The sequence below is a fragment of the Natrix helvetica genome, assembly GCF_964273705.1.
Source record: "Natrix helvetica genome assembly, chromosome: 8".
NCBI classification, from domain to species: domain Eukaryota; kingdom Metazoa; phylum Chordata; class Lepidosauria; order Squamata; family Natricidae; genus Natrix; species Natrix helvetica.
Window position 1 is genome coordinate 23,784,673 of NC_138559.1, and position 19,543 is coordinate 23,804,215.

The 19,543-nt window shown below is 43.6% G+C and overlaps 2 protein-coding genes and 1 long non-coding RNA gene across 3 annotated transcripts in view; 2 read left to right on the plus strand and 1 right to left on the minus strand.

Annotated features, from left to right (window-relative positions):
* The window catches only part of LOC309395924 (uncharacterized protein CXorf65 homolog), a 29,839-nt gene extending 23,343 nt beyond the window's left edge, over nt 1–6,496 (plus strand). The window contains exon 8 of the mRNA XM_081960606.1: nt 5,993–6,496. The gene's annotated coding sequence lies outside the window, so the exon portion shown is untranslated. The remainder of the gene's footprint in view (nt 1–5,992) is intronic.
* The window catches only part of ATP12A (ATPase H+/K+ transporting non-gastric alpha2 subunit), a 33,992-nt gene that overhangs the window by 9,576 nt on the left and 4,873 nt on the right, over nt 1–19,543 (minus strand). Inside the window, exons 3-15 of the mRNA XM_081960570.1 lie at nt 17,370–17,429; nt 16,176–16,379; nt 14,381–14,494; nt 13,631–13,765; nt 12,567–12,684; nt 10,671–10,939; nt 8,224–8,422; nt 7,789–7,898; nt 6,517–6,651; nt 5,965–6,157; nt 4,154–4,329; nt 3,425–3,561; nt 1,966–2,116 (exon numbers count right to left, since the gene is read on the minus strand). Coding sequence (XP_081816696.1) covers nt 1,966–2,116; nt 3,425–3,561; nt 4,154–4,329; nt 5,965–6,157; nt 6,517–6,651; nt 7,789–7,898; nt 8,224–8,422; nt 10,671–10,939; nt 12,567–12,684; nt 13,631–13,765; nt 14,381–14,494; nt 16,176–16,379; nt 17,370–17,429 — 2,001 coding nt within the window. The remainder of the gene's footprint in view (nt 1–1,965; nt 2,117–3,424; nt 3,562–4,153; nt 4,330–5,964; nt 6,158–6,516; nt 6,652–7,788; nt 7,899–8,223; nt 8,423–10,670; nt 10,940–12,566; nt 12,685–13,630; nt 13,766–14,380; nt 14,495–16,175; nt 16,380–17,369; nt 17,430–19,543) is intronic.
* Nucleotides 6,606–12,560, plus strand: LOC309395926. The gene is made up of 4 exons (XR_014176006.1): nt 6,606–6,904; nt 8,139–8,275; nt 9,354–9,484; nt 12,433–12,560. It is a non-coding gene; the product is annotated as an uncharacterized lncRNA (long non-coding RNA).

A 19,543-nucleotide genomic window follows, 5' to 3' on the forward strand; every position in this document is an offset into this window, starting at 1 on the left:
AAAAGGATTGATGCCTGATCCTGCTCTAGGCAGTTTGGAAAAGCCAAGCCATTGTATCAATGCTACTAACATTTCAAAAGGGTTGCATAAGAGTTGTTAACCTTGCCCCAAATTGCCTCTCAATCATGCCCAAAGGAAGTGGTTGTACACTGTGGAATGAAGCTAAACGTCGGTTTTTGCTTTGCCTTTTGCAAGTGGAAAATGTGGACCAGTTTGGGGAAGATTTTGTCATTTCTTCTGGGCTTGATTTGTGCAAGGCAAAAATGAGAGGGGGTAGGAGAGAGGGAGAGGGGGGAGAAAGGGAGGGAGGGGGAGAGAGAGAGACAGAGAGAATATTTGTGTTCCTTCTAAGAGCCTCAATTGGTTCAGATAGCTGAATTCTGTTTACATAGCATTTCATTGACCAGTCAACCCAAAGTTTACTGCAGCCCTGTAATATCATAAAAAAGATCTGAATATCAATCAATCAGAATAGAGCTGGAAGGGACCTTGGGGGTCTTCTAGTCCAACCCCTTGCTCTAGCAGCAGACCCTATCTCATTTCAGACAAGTGGCTGTCCACATTCTCTTCTTAAAAACCTCCACTGATGGAGCACCCACAACTTCTAGAGGCAAGCTGTTCCACCGGCTAATGGTCTTCACTGTTAGGAAGTTTCTCCTTAATTCCAGGTTGCTTCTCTCCAAGATTAATTTCCATCCATTGCTTCTTGTCTTGCCTTCTGGTGCTTTGGAAAATAAGTTGACCCCCTCGTCTTTGGGGCAGCCTCTCAAACAATCCAGGTTTGAAGGTATCAAAGAAGCCCCATTCGTTTTGGTTTCTGAATGGGATCATAAAATGTTAGCCTGGCATTCGTGTCTTGTTAGTATGAACCAGTGGTGGGTTCCTGCTGGATCGCACCGGATCGCGCGCGCTCCCTTTCAGCGCTCCACCTGGCTTGCGCGCTCCCTTTCAGCGCTCCACCTGGCTCTCGCGCTCCCTTCCGGCGCTGAAACCGGAAGTACAGTCTTGCCCCGCCCCTGGCGAAGCAACGACGCCTGCCTGCGCTCCACCAGCTCGGCTGGGAACGGAGATGTTTCCTCAGCGGAGCGGAGGCGCTCCGCTCCGCTGAGGAAACATCTCCGTTCCCAGCCGAGCTGGTGGAGCGCAGACAGGCGTCGTTGCTTCGCCAGGGCCGGGCAAAACTGTACTTCCGGTTTCAGCGCCGGAAGGGAGCGCGAGAGCCAGGTGGAGCGCTGAAAGGGAGCGCGCAAGCCAGGTGGAGCGCTGAAAGGGAGCGCCCAAGCCAGGTGGAGCGCTGAAAGGGAGCGAGCGCGATCCGGTGCGATCCGGGAGGAACCCACCACTGGTATGAACTTAAAGGTTAAGTCCACCTGCAGAGAGAGACTTACACATGACACGGTAGTAAGTGGCAGTGGAAGAGAGTATTGTGAGCTGAAGTAGAGAAAAGGTCTTTGATCAAAACAGATGCAGAGAACCTAAATTGGAAAGCATCCATTCCCTTGACATTGCCATAAATTACATGGTGCCAAACAGTTTAGAGGATGGAGCTACTCAACGCAAATAGAATGTGTACAATAGATTCTTTGGCTTTGCCAGAGCTAAAAGCTACTTCGGATGTCGTTAGTGGCAAAATAAGAAGAGTGGACCTTTCAGAAGCAGACGTCAAAGAGCAAAACTAAGTGAGGGTCACTGAACAAACTAGCATCGATGAAGCAAGCTTGATCTTATTCATCTACTACAGGGGTGTCCAAACTTGGGAACTTTAAGACTTGTGGACTTCAACTCCCAGAATTCCCCAGCCAACATGGCTGGCTGGGGAATTCTGGGAGTTGAACTCCACAAGTCTTAAAGTTCCCAAGTTTGGACACCCCTGAACTACTATAATTTGTTCCCTTTGGGTTACAAGTCATCCACTGTGAAAAGTTGACAACCTTCTCCAAACAGAGGTTCTTCTTTTCTCCTCACCTGTCTTTGACAGCCTTCCACAATGATCAGTTTTTGCTGGGGCGAAGTCCGGGCAAAGACAATCTCTGAATGGTGGATTAGGATGTCGTCCAATTGTTCCGAACTCATATCCTTCAGCTCCATGCCATTAACCACGGCTGCTTTGGCTTCTCTGCAAAACCGGACATAAAGGTAAAGGATTTAATGGTCAGCATTAGGTGGTAAACCCACAATGTGGCTTATTTAGTTCTGTCTTGGAATACTATGTAAGTATATCAACCATCACAGTTGACAAACCATGGCTTCATGTTATTTGTAAGTGAGATTTGGTTGATGTAACCTTGCAATAAAGTTAGAGAGAGTACTTCTGGTTGTGCTGGATGACCTCGCAAAACTGGCAACAATCTTGAAAGTCTGAAAAGTGCAGTAGTACCTCAATACTCATTTGGTTCTGGGAGGCACAATGAGTACCAAAAATGATGAATACCAAACCATAAGATTTTCTCCATAAGGAACAATGTAGTGAGTCACAAAGCAGCTGGCAACCACACGTTTTAGCTTGTGCATTGGAGTATCAAACAAACGATGAGTACCAGGACAAAATTTACATGTCAAAATAGCAATAGCACTTAGAGTTATATACTGCTTTGTAGTGATTTACAGCCCTCTCTAAGCGGTTTACAGAGTCAGCATATTGCCCCCAACAATCTGGGTCCTCATTTTGGAAGGTTGAGTCAACCTTGAGCCTGGTGAGATTTTAAACAGCCAAATTGCAGGCAACCGGCAGCCAGCAGAAGTAGCCTGCAGTACTGCCCTCTAACCACTGCGCCACCGTGACTCATACATTGAGTACCAAATTTGATGAGTTTGAAAGCAGTTTGAGTACCATGATTACTATTGTACATCTCCCCCATCTCATCTTTACATCCAAGAAACTAGAGGAGGATTCCTTCTGAGATGTTTAAAAGGTAAAAGTTCCCTTCACACGTATGTGCTAGTCATTCCTGACTCTAGGGGGCGGTGCTCATCTCCGTTTCAAAGCCAAAGAGCCAGCGCTGTCCGAAGACATCTCCGTGCTCATGTGGCTGGCATGACTAAATGTCAAAGGCGCACGGAATGTTGTTCCCTTCCCACCAAAGGTGGTTCTTATTTTTCTACTTGCATTTTTACATGCTTTCGAACTGCTAGGTTGGGACAAATAATGGGAGCTCACCCCGCCACGTCGCACTAGGGATTCGAACCCCCGAACTGCTGACCTTTCTGATCGACAAGCTCAGCATCTTAGCCACTGAGCCACCGCATCCCATTCTCTGACATGTTTACCATGTCCCTATTCTTTCTGTGGGCTCAGCTGCTTCTTATCAGACTGTTGTCTAACCAGCAGCTCTTCCTCCTGTCTCCCAAGGTGATTTTCACATACCCTTCCAAGACCTTGGAAGGAGAGGTTACCTTCTCCCATCCATTTCCATGCCATCCTTACCGTTTGTTCACCTGTTCAACAGGAATGTTGAGGCGCTTAGCGATGTCTTCCACTGTCTCACTGGTAGCCGAAATGATCCCCACACTCTTAGCAATGGCTTTCGCTGTAATAGGGTGGTCCCCTGTCACCATTATTACCTGTAGAATGGATAAATGGTGGGGGGGGGGGGAAATCAGCCCAAGGTGTGTCTCTCCTAAATATTCTCCAGGTCCACTAAAATAGACCATCTGCTACTGGTCGTGACTTTGGGTATCACATTCCTTTTCAGAGAGAAAATTTCAGCATGAAATAGGGAAAACCATTGAGTATGAATGTCTACGGAGATTCGTTCATTTAGTTTGGTTATCCCAAACTGTTCAAAAGGCAATTGGACTTATTTTGTTTTTTTGCTTGAAGATGTTTTGCTTCTCCCAGAACTGAAGGAGCTTCTTGGATGAGAAGCAAATTATCTTCAAGCAAAAATAAAGAATGTCCAGTTGTCTTTTGGGGAAAAAAAAACACCTTTGGGAAATTGGGTATGAAAGATCTACAATGAATTGTCCTTTTGTATTGTCATAATATTTAAGATGGTGGATAGATGGGTGGGTGGGTGGGTGGGTGGGTGGGTGAATGGATGGGATTGTTGAGTTTTGAAATTGTGCTTGTTTTGGAACTTCCTTTGTTCCCGGGTATTATTGCTCTGAAGATTTGGAAATTGTTGTCCTTTGTGACTTTGGGGGGAAAACCTACCTTGATCCCAGCACTACGGCATTTCATTACAGCGTCTGGGACAGTAGATCGAGGAGGGTCAATCATTGACATGAGTCCCACGAAACAAAGACCATTGGTAGGAAAGTTCATGGAATCAGTGTTGAATGTGTAATTCTCTGGAAATTCCTCTTCTGGCAGATGCAAATGACAGAAACCTAGAATCAAGCGAGAATCCACAAAGCAAACTATATTAATAGTGGGGAAAATGATATTCTAACATTGACGTTGATTCTTTATTGATTAGCCCTTGGGCCATTTCAAAGCACAAAGTTCCAGAAACAAACGATTACTAAAATTTGATAAAAGCAATATAAAATGGAATTTGAAAGAAAAATACAATTTAAAATGGAACTGGAATAAAATAAAGTCTAAAATGAAATTTGAATAGAATACAATAATTTAAGATATAGATCAAATATGATAAAATTATATTTCGGTGTCACCCCTGCAATCTACGCCAATCAGCCCCACGTATGCAGATCTCAACCGAATCATTTGTGTTTAAGTACTGTGCTGTGTTAAATGTTATTTTCCAGTTCTAGCTGCACAAAAGGTAAGTTCTTTTGATATGGGGATCCCAATGGGTTCGATATTCTAATAATCATCACATTTTATGGATCAAGGTATGTGTGATCCTCGCCAGCTTTCTTTAACCTGCACTTAGTAATATCTAAGTTGAGTTTAATCCCTTGTGAAACACATTATCTTGTTAAGTGTGTCCAAGAAAATAGCCAGCAGAGCACTTATGTCAGCAATATACAGTTAAAAACAACCCAGTGGAATCAATTTATAGAAGCAACTTAAGCAACTCAAAAGCTTGTATCTTAAATAGAAGTGAGTGGGTGGGCAATTAGTAATTAAGCTTACGTATTTGCGTTGCTCTGCTTGGTTTGGCACAGTCATAAATAAATGCCACCCAACAGTACTGCCAAATAAAAGTTATGACTCTTTCTCTAGAGCAGGCAACAGAAAGAGCAACTGTACATTTGTTTCTTTACAGAAGTCTCGGGTCAATGGTGAGATCTTCCAAGTTCTGAGCATAGAGATGTCCGAAAAGGGTAGGGTTTGATAGTTGAACAGTTCAGGATAATTAATAAAAAGGGTTTGTGTCAGGACAAGGAGTTTGGGAAGCCTAGGTCAGAACAGGGTTCAATTGTGAGGCCCTTGCTGCTCTCTGAGCTTGGTTGTTATCTTACAGATGTTTGCAGGCCCCAGTTCCTTCTAACACTGATGACGTTGCCTACTTAGGTCATGCAACATCTGCAAGAAAACAACCAAGCTCAGAAAGCACCAAGAGGCCCATTTTCATGCCTGAAGGACACCTAGTGGGTGAAGATGCTCTAGGACAGGGGTGTAAAAATCGATTTCATTGAGGGCTGCATCAGGGTTGTGTTTGAACCTCGGAGGCCAAGGTGGGCATGATCCAGGGTGGGCATGGCCATCTCAATATCACTCATTTCGGGGAGACCTGTGTTGGCCCCAGTGCTCTGCCAGCGAAAACGGGCTCGCGAGCTCCGTTTTTGGCTGGAACGGCCTCCTGCAACCCTCTGCCAGCAGAAACGGAGATTGGGAGGACGTCACATGGCCTTCACAAGCTCCATTTTTGACTGGGATGGCCTCCTGCAATGCTCCCAAGCTGCATTTTCACTGGCAGAAACACCTCTGTTTCCAGGGTGGCCCCATGGGCCAGATCTGGCCCATGAGCCTTGTGTTTGACGCCCCTGCTCCAGGATGATTATGTTGCCTCCTTCCAGAGTTACAGTTGAACCAAACACGCTCCTTCTACTTACCAAGTACTCTTTCTCCCATTCCACCTAGGGCCAAGTATGCTGTTTGGAACGCTTCTGCTTTCTCCTCATCCAGAGGCTCTTCTTTTCCGTTAACCAGCATGGTGGTGCATCTCTCTAAAATCCGTTCAGGAGCACCTTTCATCACCAGCAGGAAACGCTTGTCGTTAGGGTCTTCAGTTTCATGGATGGAGAGCTGAAGTCAAAGGAGAAGCAATGACTGAAATGCACTGGTATATTGCGGGGTGGAGTTGGGGCATCTGAATGGAACTGAGTGTTTACTGGCCAGATGCCTTTCCTGTTGCCAATGCAGAGTTTGCAGTAGATATATTCTCATTGTGTCCCAGAGAGAGAAATATCTGCCTCTACCAAGGATCGAACACAGCCTCCTAATCGTGAGGCGAAAGCTCCACCTCTATATATCATAAAATGTGGGTCACACCAGGCTTGGGACCATAATCCCACCATTTGGTGAAACCAGGAAATCTATTTTCCACCCAGGCACCTTGTAGTGTGTTTTAGTTCACAGGACAACCCAGAAAATCATATTCTTACCTGAAACTTGTTAGTGGAATTGAAGGGGATTTCTGCCACTTTCCGGTTTTTCTTCCTGATGTCCATGACGTCGCCCAAAACCACTTCTGAGAACTTTAGAAGAGCTGTTTCTGAAGCATCTCCCACTACTATTCTCTGGAGATTTTGAAAATTTACCTCAGTAAAAAATCTCACGTACCAAAATTATTGTGTACATTTTTGTTATATTAAGCTAAAGGTAAAGGTTCCCCTCAGACATGTGTGCCAGTCGTTCCTGACTCTAGGGGGCGGTGCTCATCTCCATTTCAAAGCCAAAGAGCCAGCGCTGTCCGAAGACATCTCCGTGGTCATGTGGCCGGCATGACTCAAGGCCGAAGGTGCACGGAATGCTGTTACCTTCCCACCAAAGGTGGTTCCTATTTTTCTACTTGCATTTTTACATGCTTTCGAACTGCTTGGTTGGCAGAAGCTGGGACAAGTAATGGGAGCTCACTCGGATACACTAGCTATTCCCTTTATTATATCATGTACCTCTGATTTTAGCCTCATTATTAAAAAAAATATTATCTTTTTTTCGTGGTAAACAATAAGGGATTTGTTTAACTGAATTCTGAAAAAGACAGCTTTCCACCCTAAAAGTCATGTGGCTTCTAAACACTTCCAAATAGTCTCTTAATATAGTTAAATACGCAGCCCACAATTTAAATTTTCCTCTCACCACAAGGGCAGAGCTGCAGCTCCTTTGGTATTTTATTGATTTTGAGGGGCAAAATGATTTTAGCCCATTTGTGGTATGTCCAGTGGTGGGATTCAAATAATTGAACAAACGGTTCTCTCCCCTAATGATTTCTTCCAACAACCAGTTCACCAAACTGCTCAGAAAGTTAACAACCAGTTCTCCCAAAGTGGTGCGAACTGGCTGAATCCCACCACTGCTCTCAGGGCTTAGTTTGGAGAGCTGCTCCTGCAATGTTGAATGTTGAATGTCTGAATTTGGGATCGGAAAGTAAAAAAAAAATGTGATTGCTTGAACCAAACTGTGTTTGTCATAACACCCACAGATTCCTTTAAGGGAACATTTTATGTCAGGGGGAAAAAAGCAATCATTCAGAGGTTGAACAGCTCCGTCTTTCCAAATGCTTGATGAACTACAAATCCCATCATCCCTATCTGTTGACAAAGTGTTGTGGAACTCCAAGGTTGCCTATTCGTATCTTAGATGTTGCAAAGTAAACTTCCTGTTTCCAAAATAAATTCAGAAACTCAAGACAGCTTTTATGGAGTCCTCCATACCTTCATGATGGGTACGTTTCCTTGGCCTGGCCTAAATTCAGCCCGGTTACAAAGGGAGACAATTTTGGATAACGCAGCCCATGTGCCTGAGGTTTGGTCAAACGATTGACCTGAAAACAAAAGGAGCAACAATTATTCTCTGATCAATAACAAGGTGTCAAGTTCCAAAACCCAAGAAAGACAGGATAAGAGTCTTATATTGTTCCTCATTCATAGACGGAAATCTTGCTAAACTAAAGCAGACTATTTGCATCATAAAATATATACTCTGGAAACTATTAGGGGGGAACTGTCTTCACCTTCTTTCTCCCACACTAAATTGAACGGTCTCTTGCTCCTGTGGAGTTCAGCCCATCCCTCCTGGGAATCCAGACTACGTTCCATCACACCCTTGGTGAATTGCCCATCTCTTTTAATTCCAGGCTGATTACTTACTTGACTGATCTTCACTGGTGTCCGCTGAGTAGACTTCATTGTCAAACCATAGGTGAGCTACAGTCATTCGATTCTGGGTCAGCGTTCCTGTCTTGTCGGAGCAGATGACAGAAGTGGATCCCAGTGTCTCTACGGCTTCCAAATTCTTGACCAAACAATTCTTTTTGGCCATCCTCTTGGCGGTCAAGGACAAGCTTACCTATCAATGAAGGAGATGGAATATGTCAGGTACAAGAATTGGATAGAGTTCAAAAGTATTATTTCATGCTACTTATAACAAGAATCTGATCTACTAATGGTCAAGATGAATTGGCGCCAGATAACAGTCAATGGATGTCAAGGGGGGCATGTTTTTGGTCTCTTATGGGGGCGCATAGACTCCAAACTAATGATGCTATTGACCCCGCCTTCAGGCACAGCCTTGTTGTCTCCTACAGAAAAGTCAAGTGGTTTAAGCAGATGTCTGTAAGCAAGGATCAGGGTTTTCCCAACATTCCATCCATGATCCTCATTTATTCATTTTATTTGTCATTTTACTTCTACAATGGCCCATTTGCACAGTGGCTATGTGACTTAAATTAACTTTCTAGAGTTAGGCAATCTAATAATGGGTTGAGCAGATATTCCCGTCCTATTGCAAACATGCCTTGAATAAGGCTGCTAGAAGATGTCTCTTTTAGATAATACTAGCTGATAACCTGGTGCTGTCCAGGTATTTATTTATCCCAGCCCTCCTTCCATGAATGTCACCGCAATTTCTAATGTTGGATTTTCCCCCTTACCCGAGGGAGCCCCCTTGTGAAGTACTGTGAGTACTGTCGCATTACCATGGCAACTCCACTGCGCTGTACAGTAGAAGCCATTTTAAGGCACAACAGGCTGTATCTTAACAGAACACACACACACTGAAGGGTCTTAGGGGTGTCTTACCCCCACAGTATTTGTTTCCAGAGAGTAAGTCATCTCTGCACCAAGTTTGGTTAAAATTGCTCGAGGCGTTCCAGAGTTATATATATATACAGTATCCTCCATATATATATTCTCCAGAGAAACACCCAATACTCAGTTTCAGAGGTCACAGAAGGGCAGAATCACAGAATGCAATCATTTGACCCATCTTTTTTTGACAGGAGAAATGTAACAGGACCCATTTGACTTTTTTCAAACTTTCAAACAAGGAAGAGAGGTAAAAATCAAGATTTAGAAATCGTGTGGTTTTTAAAAATTGTATGATGCATCATTTAACGTGCTAGAAATAGAGGTGAGTGCTAGACTGATATTTTCTTAAGCATTATTTTTGTCAACGAGCGGGGGAAGGAAATATTAGCGAAATTCCCACGGGTGGTGTGCTAAGTCTTGGCAATTAACCTAGATGGAGTTGGCTGAATACAGTTCTGTGTGGTTTTGCACATTTGCATATGATAGTCTATCTTTCTTCATACAGTCCTCTTTCCAACTAAAGGCAGTCCTAATGCAGTTTGCCCATCGTACTCCTAAGTCAGGACAGTGATAAGATAGGCCACTTTTTCCTTTTTTTGCAGTGGTTGTTAAGTGAATCACCACAGTCAGTAAGTGAAACCATGAAGGCTTCTTTGTACCCTGAAAGACATGGTTTGTCACCACCTGCACCAAAGAAGTTCCTTTATCATTCTGATTTAATGTCCTGGAGGATCTTCCTCTGAGTACTAGCTGGACCTGATCCACTTTTGGTCACCACGCTATAAAAAAGATGTTGAGACTCTAGAAAGTGTGCAAAGAAGAACAACCAAGATGAGTAGGGGACTGGAAGCTAAAACATACAATGAACTGTTGTAGGTACTGGGCATGGCTAGTCTAGAGAAGAACCAGGGGAGACATGATAGCAGGAATAATGGATAGAAACTGAACAAATGGAGATTCAACCTGGAAAAAAGGAGAAATTTTCTGACAGTGAGGACAATCAATCCATAGAACAGAAGTTGCCTTCAGAAGTTGTGGGAGCTCCATCACTGGAAGCTTTCAAGAAGAGACTGGACTGCCATCGGTCAGAAATGGTGTAGGGTCTCCGGCTTGGGCAGGGGGGTTGAACTAGATGACCTACAAGGTCCCTTCCAACTCTGTTAATCTATAACTTATTTGTCAGCCATGTGCTGCTACTAGCACAAACTAGAGAATGACTGGAAGGAACTACAAAGGAGAACCAACAATGTGCCAGAACCTTTGCATTACTTAAGAAAGTTCTAAGTGTCTACCACAACATATTGAAAGTTGAAATGCCATGAGGATTCGGCAGAACAGAAGTTTCATTACAAGAGAAGCCACCATTTGAGAACATTTCCACCCAGTACTATGAGAAGTCTTCTCCTAAAAGTTCATGTCCTCTTGTGTTCGGTAGAAGACCGTGTTTCACCTGCAGGCCCAGAGTTCTGCAGAATTACTGAGGGTGCAAGGGAGCAATGCATACTCACCGTAACCGTAGCTAACAGTCCCTCTGGCACGTTGGCCACAATGATACCGATGAGGAAGATGATGGAATCCAGGACGTGGTAATGCATGGAGACCGCAATGATGAAGAAGAGCACTCCAATGGAGATAGCAACACTAGCCACAATGTGGACAAAGTGTTCTATCTCAAGAGCAATGGGTGTCTTCTCGTTCCCCACTCCAGATGCCAGAGAGGCAATTCGGCCAATGATAGTGTTGTCACCCGTGTTGATCACAATCCCCGTGGCGGTACCTAAGAGAAAGGCTTGATTAGCAAGAAGACTAGATCAACAGAAGAGAATAGTTGTGCCTCATTGGTGTCCTGAGGGGTCCTTGGTGCTCTCTGAGCTTGGTTGTTTTCTTCTAGACATTTCATGACCAAACTAGATAACACCATCCATGCTAGAAGGGAGCGGGCTTTGCTCTCTATTTATATACAAGTGGCTTGCCCGGTCAGTATTGGTGGGAGTGTTTTTGGTGGTTCCTGGTGAACACTTCCACCAACACTGGCAAAGCAAGCTTAAACAGAGCATATAAACAGAGAGCAAACCCCACTCCTTTCTAGCCCTGATGATGTTATCTAGTTGGGCCATAAAGCATCTTCAGGAAAACAACCAAGTCCCGATAACACCAAGGACCCCAAAGAAGGCTATACAGTATATTGATAAACTGAACATTCCTTCCATTCAGGTTTTCTTCACACAACCCTGCCTTTTCCTGACACTTCCTCCATACATTCGTGCACACGTACAAGTAGAGACCATCTCCTGGACTTTGGATCAAAAAGATCCCTGTGCTCCAGAAGATTGGGGATCAAAGATCAGCTTCGATTTCCCCCTCCCCCCATACATTTGTTTCCAACTTCAAAAGGTTATGACCTTGTACACTGGATTAAATGTTCGTGTTTTGGCCTTTATAACATACTAGCTGGATACTCATGCATCGCTAGAAAACTATGTGATCAGGCTTGATAATTAATGTTACAATTGACACTTAACGCTTCAAAATTAATGTAGAATGTGTAACTCCTTAGCATCAGAGTGTGTTAATATCAGGCAATTGGCAGTTGGGACAGAGTTCCCGCAGGTCGGATGAGCCACTCATTGGCCACGCCATATAAGGCAACTGGCAGTTGGAACAGAATTCCTTTCAGGAGGGGAGGGGGAGTAGAACGTCTAGGTCCTTAGCATCAATGCGTGTTAATATAATACTGTATAAGAAATACTGATGAGCTCATGGTCATTTAGAAAAATCCTTTCTTAGTGAGCACGTACAAGCCAAGAGGAAGGTACCTGCCTAATTTGAAGTTTGTAGGCTTTGCAGTTCTGGAGATTTTGTGATGAGTGGGTGGTATTTGGCTTTTGTATATATAGATAAGTAATAATGATTAAGGGTGGGAAGTCCAGCCTTAGACCTCACTGGGTTCGGCCCCAAAGTATAGAAAAATGGTAGGTAACAGAGTCTTACTTCTGGTTGCAATTTTATATAGGCACAAAATGGAAAGGTCAGTTCGGGTAACATGTGAGATTGTCATGGCAGGGAATTGAACTAGCTCTAACAGGAGGCAGATGTGAAGCAACCTGCCCTCGGGCAGCAAATCCTGGGTGGCATGGTGAGGCAGGAAATTGTTATTTACTTTGCTTGATTGCAATTTTATTGCCTTGTTCCCATTCTTTGAATTTTATTGGCTGTTCTGTTTCCCCAAAGAAGGGGCTTATGGGATATATATTTTTTCCTGCCTTGCAGGTCAAAGATAAACTAAAATGGAGTCGCCAAGAATGTTCTTGGAGTTATACAAGAGAGACGCGATGTTAAGGAGCAAACCGCCTTGAGCCGTGGCAAGCCTCATCCTGTCCCTGTCACTCCTCTGACACACATACCTTCCAAGCAGGTTGTGGAATAGAAACCAATGTTTTTGGTTTCCAGTGGATTTTCGTGAGTGAATTCACATGAGCGGGACTGAGGTTCTGACTCCCCAGTGAGAGAGGAATTGTCCACCTGTGAAACAAAGATCAACATGAGATTAGGGATTAGGGGGAGGGGGAGGGGTTAGGGTTAGGGATTAGAGGTTAGGGGTTAGGGATTAGAAGTTAGGGATAGGGGTTAGGGGTTAGATGTTAGGGATAGGGATAGGGATAGGTGTTGTGGTAGGGGAAGTGTGATATTATCTCCATCTCTATTAGAGATACATGCTGGATTATTCTTCATTGCAACCTAATTGTTTATTTATATTTTCACTCAACCTTAACAGCTTAATGACCTGTTTCTTTAAAAAAAAATACATGTGTGTCTTTCTCAAACTTTTTGGCATTTCCTGCAAAATAGGACAGCGATTAAGAAACATCTCTACTCCCTGGTACTCATCTTTAACTGGCTTCATCTAAAATATTTTGATCAGCGTAAACAAATCCAAAGTTGAAGTAGAGTTTACACTGTTGTCATCTCACTCTTAGGCAACTACACAAACACTTCAGAAAGGGAACAACTTACAGATTTGCGGTCATAACCTGATAATTCCTGTGGGAAGACTTTTCTTGTAAAAGGATACAGAAATGCTACTTGTAAAAGTTTGAAAGAGTCTCTATGATTTTTTTTTCTCTGCTATTGAACAAACTTGTTTTTCAGATGCTTTACTTCTACTAGTAGCTTTGTAGTTCAGGGTCAAACTTTGAGGGTCCTTGGTGCTCTCTGAGTTTGGTTGTTTTCTTGCAGATGTTTCATGATTTAACTAAGGAACATTATCAGGACTACAAGGGAGTGGGGTTTATGGAGAGGAGGAAGAGGAGGAGAGGAGGAGGAGAAGGACTGTAGGATCCTTAGTGTTCTCTGAATCTGGTCATTTTCTTGCAGACATTTCATTACCCAATTAGGGAACTTCATCAGTGCTAGGATGATGATGATGTTGCCTAGTTGGATAATTTTTCACTTGGTTTGTAAACTTTACCTTACACCCCTGAGACTGGATTAGTCGGATGTCAGCTGGTATTCGGTCTCCACCTTTGATTTCGACAATGTCCCCCACCACTAGTTGGTCAGCTGGAATTTCTCTTTTTTCCGCATCTCTGAAGACAAGGGCTTGCTGGTACAAAAAAAAAAAACATAGAGATGCTTCAGTTGGATAATTGACCTGACAATTATAATATATTTGGAGCCATTCAAAGAAGACAGATCTGCCTAGGGCTAATTGTGTTTACATTTGGGTTCATGATATTCGATGTTGCCCCAAAGATGCTTTTTCCAAAGGCAGTTGGACTTACTTGGTTTTTTTCATTGAAAATGTTTCACCTGTTGGAGGAGGAGGAGGAGGAGGAGGAGGAGGAGGAGGAGGAGGAGGAGGAGGAGGAGGAGGAGGAGGAGGAGGAGGAGGAGGAAATGATTCTTGGATGAGAAGCAAAACATGTTCAAGGAAGAAACATAGAAAGTTCAGTTGCCTTTGGGAAAAAGTATCTTTGAGACAACCATGACCTGGATGAATGAGAATCTCCTTAGCCAATACTCTACGTTGTTCTCCAGATATTATGGGTAAGCTCTAATTTGGAACTCAATATATAATGGGAACAGAGAGCTAACTTCTCTTTTAATTGTATTGACTTCTAGACCAATCTCGTTTACTTCTACCCACTCTAGGAAAAATAAAATGTCTAAGTACCTCTTCTTAGATGCATTAGTACACTAATCATTATTGGAAATTCACCTGTGGGATCATTTTGCCGAAGCTGGCCATTATGTTTGTGCTCTTCGCTTCTTGATAATAAGCGAACATCCCGGTCAAAATGACAACCAATGCAAGGACCACACCCAGGTAGAGCTGGAAAGGAAGGTCATCCAGATTAGATAGAAACAAAAGCAAACTTTTTACAGAAGACTTCAAAAGCCAAACAAATCAGTCACAAGAAAATGGTGATGTGGCATCTTCTCATCTGCATGCAGAAGAAATATCCATCGCTGGAGGTCTTCAAGGAAAACCTTAGACAGCTAATTATCGGGGATGGAATAAGGTCTTCTGGGCAGGAAGTTAGACTAGAAGACCTCCTCGGTCCCTTCCGGCCCTATGATTCTATGATTGTGCCGTTTCACTACAACGGAATCAGGACCGCTGGTCATTTCAATCAATCAATCAATAAAAAAGAAATTGCAAAGCAGCGTGATGGAAGCACGCAACTTCGCAGATGATCTTCAGCCAAGTAACATAACTTCCATCCACTTGGAAGTTACATCGGACTTTGTGATGCTATTCTCCAGAAGGGGGGTGCACCAAAAACGCAAAGATCAGGATAATTCAGGTTTGCTAAGGGGTGAATAGGGTCTTAACATTCAGCAACGCTGAAAATCCACCCCTCCTTCCATAATATATGGCACTTTTACCCGGATTACATGAGAGCCCTCCGCAATGAACTCACGGATCCTTAATTTGATCTAGGTTTTCCTTTAGCTGATTCATACCCAAGAAGGGTCAAGTGAAGTGGCTGCATTGAAGAGATCTTGCCTGATTTGGAAAAGCTAGGCTGCTTGGAACCTGCTGACCCTTGGGCAGGACACCAAGTTGTAGGCTAGACCAAGAAGGTGATAAAACACCATAACAAACAAGTCATCTACTGCGGCCAAAAAAAATAATGATCATAACATGAAATTACCGGGAAGCAATCTAGGCAGCCTTAACCGCTTTATGTTGCAAGAACAACAGTAAAGATTTCCATAAAAACTTACACTATTGGCCATCTATCAACAAGTTCACTTGTCCGTGTTTTATCTTAAAAGCAATCTTCGCTCCTACATTCAATAAAGATTACAATTTTGTCGGGCCAACTTTCTCATACCGGGAAGAAACGTTTTGTCCCCGGGTGGAACATTCATGAAACATGGAGTCCCTGATAAAAATGTGATATGGACGGTCCTTGAGGTACGAGCAGAATTTCCGTTGGCACTTGGTAACAGCTCTTACCGCTTTACAGTGCTTTGCAGCCCTCTCTAAGCGGTTTACAGAGTTGGCGTTTTGCCCCCAACAATCTGGGTCCTCATTTTACCCAACTCAGAAGGATGGAAGGCTGAGACAACCTTGAGCCTGGTGAGATTCGAACTGCCAAATTGCAGGCAGCCAGCAGCTGGCAGTCAGCAGAAATTGTTCTGACCTAGGCTTCCCCAGTAGCACGAAGCCGAATCCTTGTCCCAATAAACTCCTTTTATTTAATTTACAGTGAATTCCTCTCCAGCAAAGTCTTTCCTCTCCCACAGTCTTTCAAGATAGTTCACAATTATGGACCTTTATCAGGCTTGGAGAGTGGCCTAACTCACTGCCAGCAGTTCGAATTTCAACAGGCTCAAGGTTGACTCAGCCATCCATCCTTCCAAGGTCAGTAAAATGAGGAGACCCAGATTGTTGGAGGCAAGAGGCTGACTCTGTGAACCACTTAGGGAGGGCTATAAAGCACTCTAAAGTGGTATATAAATCTATTGTTATTGGGAGGGGGAGAAAGCAGCATAAAACTCACATTGTCAAACGCCGAAGCTATTTGTTGAGAATATTGGATGCCGAAAGCGATGCAGCAGAGGATGGCTCCAACCCACAAGAGGATGGAGAACCCGCCTATCATTTGCTTGAGGAACTTGATGATTTCCGGGGTCGATTTGGGGGGCGTGAGAGCGTTGGGACCATCGCGGGCCAGGATCTCCGCTGCTCGTGCACTTGTGAGACCCTTTAAGCAGACAAGAGGGAGAGAGTAAAATCAACAGTTCAGCACTCCCACAACTTCAGATCTGAAATTGACGAGCTGGGGGGACATTGACAAACCAGTGCATTGGGGGAAGGAAATGTTAATGCCATTTAATATTGAGCTGATATTGGTCCATCTCTCTGTGCTTGTCTATACAGATTACCGCTAGATTCATTTATATCAGCATGCGCGCACGCGCATACACCCACCCACACACACACCAGTAGTGGAATTCAATTTTTTTTACTACCAGTTCTGTGGGTGTGGCTTGGGAGGCGTGGCTTGGGAGGCATGGCAGGGGAAGGATACTGCAAAATCCCCATTCCCTCCTGATCAGCTGGAACTTGAGAGGCAGAGAATAGATTGGGGCGGGGCCAGGGGTGGGTTGCTGCTGGCGTTACTGTCAGTTCGCTTCGCTCACGCGCCCACTGCGCGTTGCTTGTGCATGCGCAGTTGCCTCTAAATTGTTCTGTGCATGCACAGAACATTTTAAAATGACTAAAAAAAACATGCTAGCCATGGCATGGGCAATCAGGGAAGTGGTTCGTGGCGAGCCTGATGTCCCTACCAGTCACAACTTTCACTACCGGTTCACCCGAACCGGTACGAACCAGTAGCAACCCATCTCTGGGCGGGGCCAGCCAGAGGTGGTATTTACCAGTTCTCCGAACTATTCAAAATTTCCACTACTGGTTCTCCAGAACTGGTCAGAACCTGCTGAATACCACCTCTCTCTCTCTCTCTCTCTCTCACACACACACACACACACATGCCCAGCAAACATACGGATGGCCTGAAACCTAAGAAGAGGCAATTATGGATTACAATTGCAACAAACATTTCAAGTACATTATTTCAAGGACAAGAGCACAAATTCTATTTTTAGTGACACACCGAACTAAATAGATTTTAATAGCATTCCACTACTCAGCCGTAACATTTGTGAATGTTCTCAGGCCAATATTGACTTACTTTAATGATGCTGGTGCCATATTTATCTTCTAGTTCTTGAATGCTGAGTTTATGGTCATCCTGAAAGAGTAAGAAAAAGGCAGATGATTAAGGCTTCTTATTTGTTGGTTTTATAAGGACAATGCTTGTCGAAAGACCACGGACTCCACACAAATGCAAAATACGTATGCATAAAATAGTTGATTAGTTCCCTTTGTCACATCTTGTTATGGTCCACCTTATTATAGCTCTCCCGAAATGTATTACTATGTTTCCCAAAAATAAGACAGGGTCTTATTTTCTTTTGACACCCCCCACCAATAAGTGCTTGGCCTTATTTTCTGGGAGGTCTTATTATTTTTGAAGTGCAGGAGGCCCCTTAACCTCGCCCCGTGGATCAACTGATCTAGAGAGGGGTGGAAGTTCTGTCTCTGTTTCTGGCAAAGTCTTGCCAGCTCTAGCATCACTGAGACTGCCTCTCTTTTTGCGGCCGCCACTAAGACAAGGGGTACGGTAGCTAGGGTTTGTGGGAGGGGCCTCCGCGAGGCCATTCCACATGGATGGCAGATGTATGTGGGGTGTGTGGGACATGTTCCCCCTCCTTTCCTCTCAGGAAATTTCAGGGACTGGCTGCGCATGCTCTGCGTGCCATAGGTTCTCCATCACAGCATTATTGCATTGCACCGGATTATGAGATTTTTTTAAATGATTCGTTTTGTGACTTCCCTGCCGGAATGAATTATGACTCGATACCGAAGTAAGCATAAATCAGAAGTCTCATCTAGCAATGCTAAAATAGTCTTTAGCTTGAGGTCTACCGGAGAGCATAATCGTTCTAAATACATTCACTCTCTAGTCAACTGACTTCTGGAGGCTTCATGGAGACCTCCCTGCAATTTTCTTGACAATATCAAAGGGAATTTGTCCTAGTTTTCTCCCAAAAGGTGTTTCCCCTTATTTTCCAACTCATCCTTCACTTCTCTGATTTTCCAATAGTCCTTCCTCCAAGAATGAAGTAGGTGCAATCCAGGTTTAGGTTTTTTTACATCAACCAAGGTCAGCTAAGTGCTGCCATCTAGCTGAATATTGAAATGTTGCTGTCGGTATTGATTGGGTATTTTCAAATCAGACCTCAACTTGGTGAGTCAAGAGACAAGTTTACGCAATTCTTGGCAGGGTTTTGTCCTTGCCTTCTCCTTCCTGGTCTAAGAGAAAGTGACTGGCCCAAAGTCACCCAAACAGGCTTTGTGCCTAAGGCAGGACTAGAACTCATGGTTTCCTCCCTCCCAATCTAACCACTAGTCCAGGCTTGAAGGAAATGTAGATAGATGATAGATAGATAGATAGATAGATAGATAGATAGATAGATAGATAGATAGATAGATAGATAGATAGAAGATAGATAGATTCTGCCTTGGCAAAATTTTGCAATGATGTCTTGCTTAAAATGGAAGATGTACTGTAATTCCTCTGGTTATAAAGCAGTAGCTTTAGATAGATAGATAGTTAGATAGATAGATGGATAGATGGATAGATGGATAGATGGATAGATGGATAGATGGATAGATGGATAGATGGATAGATAGAGATAGATAGAGATAGATAGATGGATAGATGGATAGATGGATGGATGGATGGATGGATAGATGGATAGATAGAGATAGATAGAGATAGATAGATAGATAGATAGATAGATAGATAGATAGATGGATGGATGGATGGATGGATGGATGGATGGATGGATGGATGGATGGATAGATAGATAGATAGATAGATAGATAGATAGATAGATAGATAGATAGATAGATAGATAGATAGGATAGACAGACAGACAGACAGACAGACAGACAGACAGACAGACTCCTGCTGTTTAATGCTTGTTGAAGTAAAAGAGGGACTAAGAATAAATATTGACTGGGAACACAATCATCCAGTTTGGAGGAAAAGCTTGCATTTTTCAAAGAATCAAGAGGAACAAAGAGAAAGATTTCATAGATTTAACAATGATCCTTCAAACTGGGTGAAGCTTATTCACAAATGTAGAGTCAAGGAAGGGACTTGGGAGATCCCGCAACATTTAAGATCCCTTCTTATTCCCTATTGGATAGCTTCTACCGCATCCCTATTGGATAGCTTCTACCGACCTCCAACTACCCAGCAGCATCTCCCAAAGAACAATCTGCTGAAAGCAACAC